The sequence below is a fragment of the Talpa europaea genome, assembly GCF_964194135.1.
Source record: "Talpa europaea genome assembly, chromosome: 6".
NCBI lineage: Eukaryota > Metazoa > Chordata > Mammalia > Eulipotyphla > Talpidae > Talpa > Talpa europaea.
This window is the reverse complement of record NC_140072.1, coordinates 41,664,885-41,679,362: the sequence shown is the minus strand read 5'-3', so window position 1 is coordinate 41,679,362 and position 14,478 is coordinate 41,664,885. Positions and strand designations below refer to the sequence as shown.

The 14,478-nt window shown below is 42.9% G+C and overlaps 1 protein-coding gene across 1 annotated transcript in view; it reads right to left on the bottom strand.

Moving 5' to 3' along the window:
- Positions 1–14,478, bottom strand: part of ACOXL (acyl-CoA oxidase like) — a gene marked incomplete at both ends in the record, with an annotated part of 268,533 nt that overhangs the window by 55,797 nt on the left and 198,258 nt on the right. Inside the window, one exon of the mRNA XM_084235198.1 lies at positions 8,857–8,944. Within this exon, the coding sequence (XP_084091324.1) occupies positions 8,857–8,944 (88 nt within the window). The remainder of the gene's footprint in view (positions 1–8,856; positions 8,945–14,478) is intronic.

The following is a 14,478-nucleotide window of genomic DNA, read 5'->3' as shown; positions in this document are numbered from 1 at the left end:
TGGTGGGGGTGGCAGGCGCCTCTGGTGCTTAGGCCGGAACCTGAATGTCTCCTTCACCAGTTGTTGAAAACAGTTTTTTTCAGCAATTACCAGAAAAACTTAACCACATGCCCACAGCCTGGAATGGGTTTCTGTAAATTTAACTTGTCCCAAAGTGCTCAGGATTAAAGAATTGCAAACTAGCACAAGATAAGGAACTCTAATATTCACTGCATCAAAAATTAAGTTACATATCAACGATAACTTTTCCTGCCATGCTATGTTTTCTTGACTAACTTACTGTTTTGGTTCATGTACTTCTATCCTCAAGTTCACAGTAAGAGGTTAGATCCATCTGGCCTACAAGTCCATTTTTCTGTAACCTTAGATACAGAATATTTTACCTATGATTACACAAATCTATGGCAATTGCTTTGTTTCCTAGACTGCTAATAGAGGTTTCTTTTTTGTGATTTTTAGGGGAGGGAGAGTCATAACAGATAGCTTCATCAATCTCTACTTACACCAATGTTAAGTAAAATTTCCCTGAGTAGCCAATATCCTAAGTCAGTAAAAGAAGGTGAAATTCTGATGAAAACCTTGCTTTTAACTAGCTTGTAATCATTTCCCCATCTAACAGCCTATGCCTCTTTAAGCAGATATTAAAAGGTGTTTAATGATTAAGTCTCAGAGGATTGAATGCTCCTTTTTTTCTTTTTAGTTCTCATGTTTCTAAGTAAAAGCCATCATGTTCAAGTTACTAGAGCGTTGTGTTTTCTCTGCAAATAAAATCCCATAACTCAGAAGCAAAGAGAGAGGGAAATTCATGAAGAGGAGACACTGCACTATTTTTCCTCCTGACATTTGGGATCTTTGATAGGTTAAAAATGATGTTTTTATCTCTGGTGATTTATCAAACTCAAGATTTCATAAAAGATAAACAGATGCACTGAAGAAAGAACACATCATCGTAGTGTTTCATTTTGACACTCTGGGTATCTAAAAAGCATGAGTATTATAGGGTGCTCCTCCAAAAATGCCATAATTTTCATGATTTACACATTTAATTTTGTTTTTAAAACACAATGAAGTGTGAACATGCCAGGAGACACCTTTAAAGAAAATGTTCACATTTGAAACATGCAGATTATTAAAGACAAAAAAGTCAAAGAGCTGAAAGAAAATCGGGTTGTCAACAGTCAGTTGCTTTTTCTATGTTTTTTTCTGTAGTTCATTTTGGGTTTTGTGTGGGTGGCTCATGGGAACTCAAAGGTTATTTGCAAAGGTTTTGTGAGATTAGAACATGTTGTCCTTTAAGACCTAAATTTAAGTTTATGTTTATCACAAACATGTTTAACTTTATGGAATATGGGATTTTTTTTAATGTAGAATAAAGTCACACCTAGAATTTCTATCATGCAAGGGTTCCTACGCTTCTATTTTTTTATTCACAACTTAGAAGGGTTTTATTTTTATCATATGCCTAGCAGAAAACTCATAATATAGAATTACTTAGTACAAAGTGCCCCTTTTCACATTAACTTTCACCTGTTAACGTGCATACTGATCTGACCTTATTTTGAAACTATTCAGGTGCCCGAAGATGTCAAATCGGGGGGAGCTGCAGTGCAGATTACTGTAGTATGTGCTACAGAGAAATTTTCAGTCACATAATGGGAAACAAAACAGCCCCCAAAAATCATTAAAAAAAAAGTAGAAGGGGAGCTGATTTTTCTTGCCTCTGAACTACCAGATTCAGGCCCAACAAGCACCAAGGACCCCCCCCCAGGACCAAGGACACCCACACAATGGGCAGACAGCAGCATCTGCCTGTCAGAATTTGAATCCTTCATTGGCTGTGTGACCCTGAGAAACCTGCTTAACCTCTCTGTGCAAGAGCCTCCTCAGATGAAATTTGGGCAAATAGTGATTCCTTCCTCACTGCCTTGGTGGGGGTTCATGGGTTCCTCCACCTGCAGTATCTGGGGCTTGAGGCCCGAGCCCTCCCTCCGAGTTAGTGGCCCCCATGATAGCAAGGTCCTGGTACTTCCATGCATGTCTTTGCATTTAATCCTCACAGAAACTCTGAGACAGAAAAAATCAGAAACGATGTTCAGAGACAAACTCAGAAAGAGTAGTGAAAAGCAGTGCAGGCAACTTTAACATAGGAAAGTATATGTTAAATAAATAGACAAAGAAAAACCTCCAAACATTTAAAACTGCTGGAGTTCCTGAGTTCCCACCCTCCAGTCCTCTGCAGATGGAAGGCCCTGGGAGGTGGCGGGGAGCAGAGGAGGTGCCCTCAAACGGGTCTTTCTGAATGAAGCTGTGAGTTAGCAGGTCCCGAGGTGAAGTCAGAACCCACAACTTAATTGTTGTGGTGCGATCCTAGTCATTGCTCATCCCTCTGGCCTCAGTTTCCTCAATGGGCTCTGTGAGGTGATGGTGGAGATTAAAGAAATGACGAAAGCCAAGTGCTCAGCATGGTCCTGGCTCAGAGTAGACACTCAACAGACAGATTTCAGAATCATTTTGTTTGGACCCAAAAGATAAGTGACATTTTTTTAGCATTTGGGTCAAGTGCAGCAGCTAAATTCTGATCTTCACAGTCCTCCAGAAAATAAATACCATTTGCTTTTTTCCTTTTGCCTCCCTCTTCCCAGTGCAACAGAGTCCTCAGGTCATTTGTCATACAACTTTCTCATAAATCGTCACCTTCTTCTAAGGAGAGTAAGTTTAGCGGGTTCTCTAAAGATAGCTTTTCTTCAGGGAAAAGCTCTGATGTTGTGGGGTGATGAGGGTCCTCAAGGGCTGTAGTACGACAGCAATTCTTGGGAAGCATTGCTCAGGGCTTCAGGTTCAGCTGACCCAAACTGCAGGTCCACCTGGGTACCATGTGAGATGCTTTGCTTTGGGGGAGAAATCCTTCAGTGTTGATAAGAACAGTCTGCATCATGTGGGAGCAAAGCATTTCCCCAGACACACTCAGACTCACCAAGCCCAGGGGCACATTCCAACCCACCCGCTCTCACCCAGGAGGGAAAACCCAACAGCATGGCTGGGCAGTCTGCATTTTAGAATTTTCTCTTTTCCTGTGTCAATTTGCTGATGGGGCACAAAATTAAAATTCAGTTTGGCAAAGTTGCAGACTCTCCCAAGGGTTTGACAGGCTGAGATTCTTCAAGTTCAGTCAAATTTCTTCTTTTTATTAAAGAGTTATTTATATTAGCACAAAGTACCCCACACTCCTACTTAAAATGGTCTGTTTGACTGACCACCCCTCCCCCAGGCTTCCTTTTAGCCACCATTTCTCTCTCCCTTGAAGCAACATTCTACAAGTGTGGTGGAAAGTGAGTTCTCACTTTTTTTTCTCCCCATATGTTGCCACTTGCTAGGTTTCCAGAGGGCACCTCTCCATTTGTCCCCGACTATGGGCCTTAGAGCCAGCAGCTCACACAGAGCATTTGAGCCCTCATGTGGGCCTTCCCGGCCATCGCCACGCTGTGAAACCAAGATCCTCAATTCCCAGCTGCACCTTTTGCTCACAAGTATGGATGGGCCTGGAGTCCAGCCCTGTGATCAGGACAGGGCTCAAGATGCTGTCTGTCAGGATGTTGGCTCCCCAGATCCCCACACCTGCTTCTACCACACACATACTTAATAGGTGCTAGACAGAGAGGTCAGCTGCAGAGGCAGCAGTCCCCAAAGTTCCTTCCTCCCTCTCTCAGACCATCTACCCAGAGTCCATTGAACCTGCACTAAAGCCAGCCCCACCCAGCAGAGGGTGCCAGTGAGGAAGGCAGCCTCACAGGTGTCACAGCCAACACGGTACCTGTGGTTCTCACCTTCCCCACCTGCCAGACCTCTGCCTCCAGCAGTAAAGGCAAAACACTGTGGAATCCAGTTATTAAAAAAACAAGATGTGTTGGCTTTTGACTTCTGGTTCCACCCGCCAACTTGGTGGACTTCTGCAGTTGAGTGTAAGGGAGTGAAAGCACCGAAACCCTCATGGGACTTTGAGATGAGTTGTGGCATTTCACTTTTCTAAGCTTGCATAATGTGCTGTACATTCAAGTAGGTGGGAAGTATATTCCCATAATTTCCTAGAAGATGAATGCCAAAGCTACAACTAAATCAAGGTGAATGTAGTTGGTATAAAGGATAGCCCCATTAACAACAGGGAGGAAAATGCTGATCCTGTGAAGAATATTCAAACAAGCACTCATGGATAGAATACAGAAATAATGCATTAATAATGCCTGTGATCACATTTTTATTAACAAAGGAAGTCTTGTTTGGAAACAAATACATCTTGAGAGGAGTCTGAAATTCATCCTCCGACATAAATCCACACTATTTAAATATCCTAATTATAATTATAACCTGTTCTTCATGAGAACATTCTAAATTATTAGTCACTTTATTAAGAACCAGAAAAGGGACCTCCTGCACATAATGAGAACTACTCATAAGCTTTGCGAAAGAGAAAATGAAAAGACAATTCTGCATGGAGCTGGAAATGGTACATGTAATTTATTTAATAAAAGTGCTTAGTTTCTCCTTATTTTTAAGGAATTGGTACCCTTAGGGGTTCAGAAAGGACCATGCTTCAGAAATGTTATTTCTAGGGCAAGATAAAAATGTGTATCATAGAAAAATAACAATTTATCATTGTAATGGTTACATCCCACTTCAGAAACCACTGGAGACTGCTTAACATTTTTATTTCAAACATGGTTTTCCCGAGTCTGCAGGTGACAAACGGATACTGATGCCAGAAGGTTTTTTTCCATTTGTTCCTAATAAAAACGGCTAGATTTTGAGTTCATTTTCATCGGGGGTGATGCTAAGGTCTGTGCTTTCGCAGACAGATCGTTCCCTTCTCCCTTTGTGCTCTTCCTTCAAAAATCTCCAAAGGCAACATCTGGGCCCGGTCACCGAAGACAGATGGGCTCCTCGACATCTCCTACCATCCCCTGGAGGCCTCTGCCGCAGGGTAGCTCACTATTTGAATGTGATGACACACTGACTAAAATTTTCCTGGGTAGCAAGAGCTCAGAATGTTCTTATCATTAGGACCCATTCTGTTATCTGTGCAGACCTTCTCATTATGGATGTATTTCTCTGTTTCGAAAGAGCCCTGAGATTTCTAGAGGTTTTCACTCAGCTAATTCATATTATTTTTCTCCTGTTACTTAATACAGTCCAAGCCTCTTCATCTGACATTGAACCTGAGGCCAATTTCCTGAAAAGAATCACTTGCTACCATGGTTATTAACCATAAAAGTTTCAGAATCGATTTGGATTTCTTTTGTGCAGCGGCAAATCCTTGAAGTTTCTTCTTAGTGTTAAGACTTCATACATTGGAACCTAACCTGTTTATTCTTTCTCTTTTTCTTTCTCCAAAGGAATAAGATCTAAAACTTCCATTTTGGTTATGGGAACTAAGGTTTTTGTAGAAAAGTAATTAATACCAATAGTAATAAAAAAAATTGGGGGGCCTCCCCTGGTGGCGCAGCAGTTGAGCGCTGGGCTGGGAAGCTGCCCGCAGCCTCTGCAGCACCGGTTCAATCCCTGGCCACCAGAGAGGGTCCCATATGGCGCTCAGACCTCTCCTGCCACGCCCGCTGCTCCCCTCAGCATTATATTTCGTCAGTCTGCCTGTTCTGTTCCCCGCTCTGGCTCTGGTGAATTCTCTAACCCTCCCACACTTCTGACTGTACCCAGTACTTGTATAAATAAATAAATAAATCTTTAAAAAAAATTTTGGGGCCTCCCTGGTGGGGCAAGGGGTTAAGACACAGCACTATGATGGAATTCGCAGTCACTGCAGCACGAGTTCGATCCCCAGCCAAGGAGTAACCCACATGGTGCAGCAGACCTCTCCTGTCTTGCCCGCTGCTTCCCTCACCAGTGTATTTCAGTCCGTCTGCCTGTTCTGCTCCCCGCTCAGTCTCTGGTGAATCCTCTCACCACCCCATTCTCCCCACCACATCTTTACCTTGCACCCCAGCTCTCGTATGCATAAATAAATGTTTAAAATATATATTGAACACGAACAATGGATCAGACACTAAGATAAGGGATTTCAAGTATTTTCTCAATGGTCCTATGAGGTAAATGTTACCTACATTTCATAAATGAGGATGAGACTAAAGCTCAGTGAAGCTGATTAACTCAATCACAGCCACACAGCTGGTAAGAGTAAATAAAGCCTTTGAATTCAGGTAACCTGATGCTAGAGCCCACATTCTCAACAATCCTAAAATCAAGCTGTATGGTGCTGTCAATGTGAGATGTGTCTCAGCTCAAAGCATAATAGTATTTCTAAGGCTAGGACATACATGCTGTGATTCTTTGCTGCTCCATTTCAAATTTAATGCTATCTCTGAATGTTTAGAAGCTTTTACCTGGAATCCACATGGTTCATCCTGTGTCCCAGGAAGGGCAACATCTGTGGATAATACACAGAGTCCCAAAGGAGGGGCCCTAGCACCCTGAGAATGGAGCTACACAAAGTGGGTGAGAAGGCCTGGGACACACTTGCCTTCAATCAGGGTGTTCTAGTGTTGTTTCATATTCCAGATAAGTTTCAGTCTGATCAATAAATCTGAAAAATCAATTCACTAACAGAAGAGGGGTTGTTTACACACTGAGCTTTTTGGGCCAGGAAGCCGACACCCTACAGGCTCCAGGCCTCCACGGCAGGCAGGTCTGCGTGGGCATGCAGAACCTGCCTCCTTACCCAACTCCCACCAACAGCTGTCCAGGAAGCCCAAACTTTCACACCTTTCTGCTTATGATAGAATTCCACATGGAGACTGCCCCAAAGAGAATGGAGCAGGTACAGATGACTCAGCAGGTAGTTTCTGATTTGTGATGAATAACTGACATGCTGGTTTGTCTATCCAGCACTTTGGAGTTCATTAAGATAAGTCAGTTCCCCTGAGCTTCACTGTAGGGTAAATGAAGCTGATCAGGCTTTGAGGGCCATTGGCCTCTGTGGCTATCACCTGCAGCCTTGATCTGGTTAATGTAGAAGGTGCAAGTGGGTGTGTGGGGCACATGTGCCTAATTATGGACACCTGAGCATGGGTGTGTGTGCAATTATGCAAGTGTGCATACCTGGGCCTGGAGGACAGAGGGGCAGCATTACTCAGTGACAGCTATGGTGGAAAGGCTACAAGAGGACAAAAATGGCTACAAGAGGAAGAGACCATGGGAGAACGCTAGAGAGAAAAAGCTCAAAGATTCGCCTCCTAGCTCCCTGGCCTCCCTGACTTGCCAGCCTGTGGTCCTGACCCACAACAACTGGTGAGGAGCTGCAGGACACTCCTTTACCTGTCTTCCCAAGTCAATCAAGAACTTTCCCTGTCTTGCTGGCACAACCCTCATACATGCTGGCTGTGCAGACAAATTGAAATGTGGGGCTGTGAAATCTAGGGGACACTATCCTGTCCCCTCATGACCTGTGTAGAGGGCACTTCCCCTCACCTTCTGGGCCCCTGTACTTGTTCCTCCTGCCCCTGTCAGGGAGCAGAAGGTGGAAACCAATCAGCTTCTGGACTGCTGTGTGGTGGGGAAAAAGGGCTGGCCCTGGTCTGGCACTCTCATGGGCTCCCAATCCCAAGAGGAGGCTGTGGTCTTGGGACATATCTGACGTTCTCATTCCAGTCCTAGCTCTTGAGCCCTGTATCACGAGGCTCACCCAAGCACCCCTCGGCTGGAAGAGGGAGGTAGAAGGCCATGCTCGTCTGCACCCCAGCCAGCATTTGTCAGCTCTGAGGGAGGTCCTGGTTTTCCCACAACAATAAGTAATGTGCCACTTTGCTCTCCTGGAACTGCCTGATTGGGGAGGGAGGTGATGTGCAGCATGGGAGGATGGGTGGGAGGCAAGTACTCCCAGGTTGCCAGCTTGACTCTCAAGAGAGCCCACCAAGCAATTCCACCCTGAGAGACAACGGGGCAGGACACAGCTGGACTAAGGTCAAGCCCCAGGGCTGTGGTGGTGACCACCTCCGGAGCCAGTGGTGAGCCTGACATGTTGGAAAACTCTACACACAAAGAAGCAGGGTGAATGCCTTTTGCTGTCAATACCTCCCTCCAGGGAGGAAGGGCACGATGATGAGCAAACTCAAAATTCTTGAGGTTAGAAATAATTCCATGAATAATGCTGGCCTATATATACATTGGTGTTACTTTTTTTAATGTTTTGTTTTAAGTGATGTTGGTCTTCTGAAGCCAGGATTGACATTCAAGTTTTCTCACCTCTGTTTTGGAGGTTGTCCTGTGCACTGCAGGAGGCTTATTGGTGTCCCTAGCCCCTACCCACTTGCAGCTCCTGCTCTGTGGTGACAACCAAAACCATCTTCAAACATCATCCGATGACCCTAGAGGACAACCAGAGATTGGAGCCTCTAGTTGAGAGCACAGCTTTTAAAGCCGGAACCAGAACCAGTTTCTTGCTAAATTGGAGATGACTAGTTTCCATAATCAGTCCTGAAGAATTTCAGGCAGTGATCCTATTAAAATACTCTCCTGTGGTCTGTGTACACACCTCAAGTTTGTTTATTGGAAATGGCCACCACTGTTGGGCAGAGGGTCACTGCCAAGGGGCCAGAGCTCTGCCAGTTGGTGCCTGGTTAGGTGTGCTGTTCCGGCACTGGGATTATTGGGTTTCACTGGCTCCATGTTCTGAATAAGTTGGGGTTTCACTTACAGCAAGTTTGAAGTGTCTCTAAGTTACTGGGGGGCTTCAGATTCAACGAGAGAGTTCAGACTAGCATGGGACTGTCCTCTCTCTGCTGAGTCAGATTCCCAGATAACCTGCAGAACTCCGAGACACTCAGTCATGAATATTCAGCAAGAACCACTGACCTCTGTGAATGTGTGCCAGAGACAGGGTGGCAATGTGGTGAAGACATGAGTTCCAAGCCCTGAAAAAATCCTCCTTCTTGGTCATCACCTGTCAAACGGAAAGAAGAAAAGTCACCGCTGATGATATTCTGAGGGAGTGGAGATGGGACTCAGGAAGCAGACAAATGGCAAATATGCACATTTTCAAAACCTGAATGCTTTAGGGTTTGGGTATATTGTAGGTTGGCTTCTGCGACCGCAGAAGCTATTCATTGGATGAAGAAATGCCATAAACACACTGGGAGTCAAGCTGATGTTCATTCCTCACACAAAGCAGATGTGACCAGTACCCGTTGCTGATTTTTGAGAGGTCATAGGCTTTTTGAAAGGGAGAGCAAATGCACACTAAGTGAGACTGTTTTAATGAGGTTCTCACTGCTTGAAGAAGTCTAAATACCAGAATGAATGGCTTAAATCTAATTGGCAACAAAATCACTGCCCCTTCTTACCCTCCTTCTCTGCATCGTAGTCAGGTACTTCCATTTATTTTCAAATTGTTCCTGGAATGCCCGTTATAGCTCCAGAAGTGGGATTTGGTGGTGGTCACATGTGATGTGTGTGAGGAATAAACATGAATGTGGAAGCTGCGCTCTAGGTATGTCTGTCATCGATTCATCTAACAAGTGGCTACTGGGAGTCTGCTCTGTGTAAAGATGGTCTTTCAAACACTCTATTGAAGGAATCTTTTTTTCCTTTTCCTTTGAGATTTCAGCCAGAAGGCAGTAGGGAAATATAACTGAAAGAAAATGAGGATGAAGACGATACTCAGCAGAGAAGGACCTGCCTCACGAAGCCAGCCGTTACAGTCATTTAGGTGGAGCTAAAAGCAGATTCTTATCTGATCAGAAAGTGTTAAATTTGGCACTTCTGACTTTTGTTTCTTCTTGCCTTTTTTTTTTGTTTCAAAAACCCAACGGTTTGATATTTAAACTTTTAGCAATTTTCTTTGTTCAAAGAAATAACATTCAAATAAAAAGTTAGATTCTGTATCTGCTTCCCATTTGTTTCAGACTCATACCCTGAGCACTCTGGTTGGGAGGTAAACTGCTCCCCGCAGCTTCCTGGTTCCTGCAGGGCCTCGAGGACCTGCTTTGTAAAACGCTTACTGTAACAGAGTGCTTTGTACTGCAGTGGAAAAACAGTGCTGTGAAAAGTCTCTCCCCATATATAATTCAGAATCATCACCTGGGGCAGCAGGCATAGCATGGAGGACCATGTCACATGTGCCTTGGGGTACCCGCCTAACCGGGGCATCTTGTATCAGTGGAGGGAGAAGATAATGCCCGTCTCCTCCCTGATTCAGTCTCTCTCTCTGCATTGGTGATAATGCTACAGCTGAAAGGTTTGGTGAAGATACACAATTCTCAAGGAAGAGCCTGCAGAACATCTTTGGCAGAGGGAAGAACAAGAGATGGCCAAACACTCCCTGAAACTGGGGAAGGAGGTTCTGAAACTTCCTCCTCCCCACATCATACTATAGAGAAAAACTTTGGAAAATTCATGCCGGAGCTTATTGGTCAGGCTCCCCTAAATACGCACTGGCAGTTCCCCACATTACACAGGAAAGAAAAAGAAACAATAACATATTATGCAGCTATATCCAAATACAGCTGAGTGGATTTTAAAATGTTCTTAAAACTCAAAGTGGAAAGTAAGTGTTCCACTGGTCTGCTCTGAAGAAAACCAGAGAACCTACTTGAAGAAGAGACTTTCGATAGGAAAAACTTTGCAGAGGGGCATTTGCAAAACTTGCTGTGACTGCACACCTCAAAACATCTCAGGCAAAGGGAAAAAGCATGTTCAAGTTAAGGGGAAAGCCCCTCCAAGGCCTGCCTACCAGCTCCTCATTGCTGCAGACCTAATTGGGCACCTCAGTGAACCTGGTCCCTACTGGTCAGTGGCTCCTCACCCACCACTCCCCAGAGAGAAAGGCTGACATGCTTCACCCACCAGAAAAGGATGGTACCCGAGACTTGGAACATGTTAATAGAAAGAAAGGCAGCTGTTGTAGTGGGGAGAGATCTAGGACAGCAAATGACTAGGAAGCTTTTCCCCAGGAATTAGTTTATTGGCAGGACCTAATAGTTGAAAACCAATTGGGAGATACACAGTGGTCCATGTGCCTAGGTGGGGTAGCCCAGGCGCAGTTTGTGGGTTCACACTTCAAATGATCAAAATGAACAGATCAGAAAGTCCAACTCAGGTTTGACTTTCCAGGATATACTCAGTACTAACTTCAGAACACCACTGCCCACAATTGTCACCCTGCTGATAATTGCCTATGCAAATGCGTAGCATTTAAAAAATTTATTACACAATGTTGTAAATAGCAGAAATCAAACATCTGACTCTTCCACCTTCACAAAACTTTAACACAAGCCATCAGGAAAGAGGATTTCTTTTTTTAATTGTATACTTCTTTACACAGTAAACTTGCTATGCAAAGGTTGTGATAAATTAGCTAAACACAAACTAAATCCTTCTTAAAATACATCAGATAATCAACATTGTTTTGAGCCCTTTATACACTAGCTCATTTAGTCTTCAGAAGCCCTTGAGGTAGGTATTTTGATACCATTTGCTATCTTCATCGTACAGGTGGAAAATTGTGACAAAAAAGGTTGAGAAACCTGCTTGTGGTTACAGATCTGGGATTGGGCACCCAAGTTTCTGAGCCCATGTTCCTAACCACAGGCTACACTGCCTCCCAATGGACTGATGCAGAGTTAGTTCTATGGCAACGTCGGCCCCTCCCAAATATACTGTTTATAAAAACGTATTGTCAGACATAGCCATGTTTAATGTAAGCCACACCCCATACTGAAAGCTTCTAAGGGAAATACATGCTAATTGCCTAATAAATCATCACATAGTTAAGACACAGTTGAACTCATAAAGAAGTCCCTGCTGGCCTTCCTTTTACTGGATGCCCATATTCACTCCACCCTCTTTTCTAGAAAATCCTCAAAAACCTCTGGGCAGCTCTATAGCTGGTTACAAATGCTTACCTTCCTATAGAAGATCTACAAACAAAACCTCCATTAACATCATAATAAAAAAAAATCAATGCTTCCCCTTAAGATGAGAAAGAGGATAAGGCTGTCTGTTATTATCACTTCTATTCAAACATTGTACTGCAGATTCCAGCCAGAGCAATAAAGCAAGAAAAATAAGTAAAGGTGTAAAATTTGGAAAACAATAACTAAAACCATCTTCATCCAAAAGACATAAAAATCCTAAGGAATATATAATAAAGCTATGAGGACTTAAGCAAATTAAACAAAGTCACAAGAAACAGGATTTTAATATATAAAAACCAACTGTACTTCTATATTCTAGCAATTCACAACTGGAACTTGAAATTAAGATGCCATTGTAATATGGGCCTCCCCGGTGGTGCAGCGGTTGATCACTGGGTTGCGAAGCTGCCTGCAGCCTCTGCAGCAGCGGTTCAATCCCTGGCCGCCGGGCGAGGGTCCCACATGGCGCGCAGACCTCTCCTGCCGCCCGCTGCTCCCCTCAGCAGTGTACTTCGGTCCTTCTGCCTGCTCTGCTCCCCGCTCTGGCTCTGGTGAATTCTCTCACCCTCCCGCGCTTCTGACTGTACCCCAGTGCTTGTATAAATAAAATAAATAAATCTTTAAAAAAAAAAGATGCCATTGTAATAGCATCAAAAATACATAATTACATTTTATAAAATTTATGCAATATCTCTACATGAAAACTAAAAGAAAAAGACCACAAGAAATCTTAAAGGACAACTCAAATAAAGGGAGATATGTTCATGGACCAGAAAATAATCTATTGCTGTGTTACTTCTCACATTTGATCTAGAGATTCAACACAATGTCAATCAAAGTCCCAGCAGACTTTTTTAAAATATAAATTGACTAGCTGATTATAAAATTTACATAGAAATACAGAAGACTTAGAATAGTCAAAACAACTATGAGGGAAAAAGTTGGTGAGCTCATGTTAATTAATTTCAAACTTACTACAGTGTCATACTAGAAAGAGGATAGAATATAGATGGATGGGGAAAAGTAAGTACAGAAATAGAACTACACTTATACGGTCAACTCATTTTCAACAAAAGTACCAAAGTAATTGAATGGGAAAAAAACAATCTTCAATGAACTATGCTAGAACAACTGAACATCCACATGCAAAAACAAACATATAAAACTCACTCCTTACACATCATATACAAAAGTTAACTCAAAGTGGATCATAAACCTAAAGGTAAGAGCTCAATCTACAAAACATCCAGAAGAAAGCATAAGAGAAAATCTTAGCAACATTGGGTTAGGCAAAGATTTTGTGATATAAGACACAAAAAAATTTAATTTCATCAAAAATTAAAATTCTTTAAAGATTTAAAAAATTAAACAGCAGGTAAGAGATTAGGAGAAATTATTTGTAAGTCACATATATAATGAAGAACTTCTACACAGAATTCATAAAGACGTCTAACAACCTGGTGGGTTGTTAGAAAACAAAGTCCAGATTAACAAATGGGCAAATATATTAAAATTTTATATATCAACATGTAAAATATAGTTAATGTAATGATAATCAAGGTACTGATATTAGTGTGTAATATATTATAGTTTATAATGTACTTGATATAATTGTTATTGATATATTTGTTGCATATGAAGTAAAAGCTGATTAAAAAAATGCTCACCTCCCCAGGTTCCCTTGCAGCTAGGGTTAGACATGTAACCCAGTGACAGCAGTCAAAAGTCTACTGGGTGTTGCTTCTGTCAAAGTTATTTTCTGATAAAAGAGACACTGGGCTGGCATGTGTCTTTATCTCTTTAAATTTTTCCCATTTTCTGTTTGCAAAGCAGTCATCTTGTGAGTGCAGTTAGCAGATAAAAGTTGCACAAAGAAGTTCTGTTAGTTACCTAGAGCCACTGTAACAAATTACCCCCATTCTTGGTTACTTAAAAACAAATTAATTTATTATCTAGCAGTTCTAGAGGTTGCAAGTCTGAAATCAAGGTGTGGGTAAGGCTGTACTCCCTTCAAAGACTCTGGGGAGTAAACCTCCTTGCCTCTTACAACTTTTGGTGGCTACCAGCAATCTTTGGCATTACTTGGCATACAGGTACATGATTCTAATGTCCATCTTCACAAAGCATTGTCCTCTGCGACTGTCTCTGGGTCTCTTCTCCTCTTATAAAGACACCAGTCATATCAGACTAGGGCCCACCCTACTCCACTGTGACCTTATTTTAACTTGACTTCATCTGCAAAGATCCTATTTCTAAATAAGGTCACATTCACAGATACTGGGGCTTAAGACTTGAGACTATCTTTGGGGGCGGGGGCACAATTTAGGCCACAAGAGGAGGGTAGGGTAGAAGGAGAGCAGAGTTGGGGCCCTGCTTCAGTTATAGAGCTGCAGTATGGGCCCTGAACTGCCCACTTCTGTCCTCATTATGAGAGAACAACTATTTAGTTATGCCAAATAGGATACCACAGTCAGGTACCTCCCCTGCTGTACTCCTCTCCTCTAGTTGCGGAAAGAACACCACAGCCCCTTCCTGATGGCTTCAACAGGAAGGTTGGGAACTC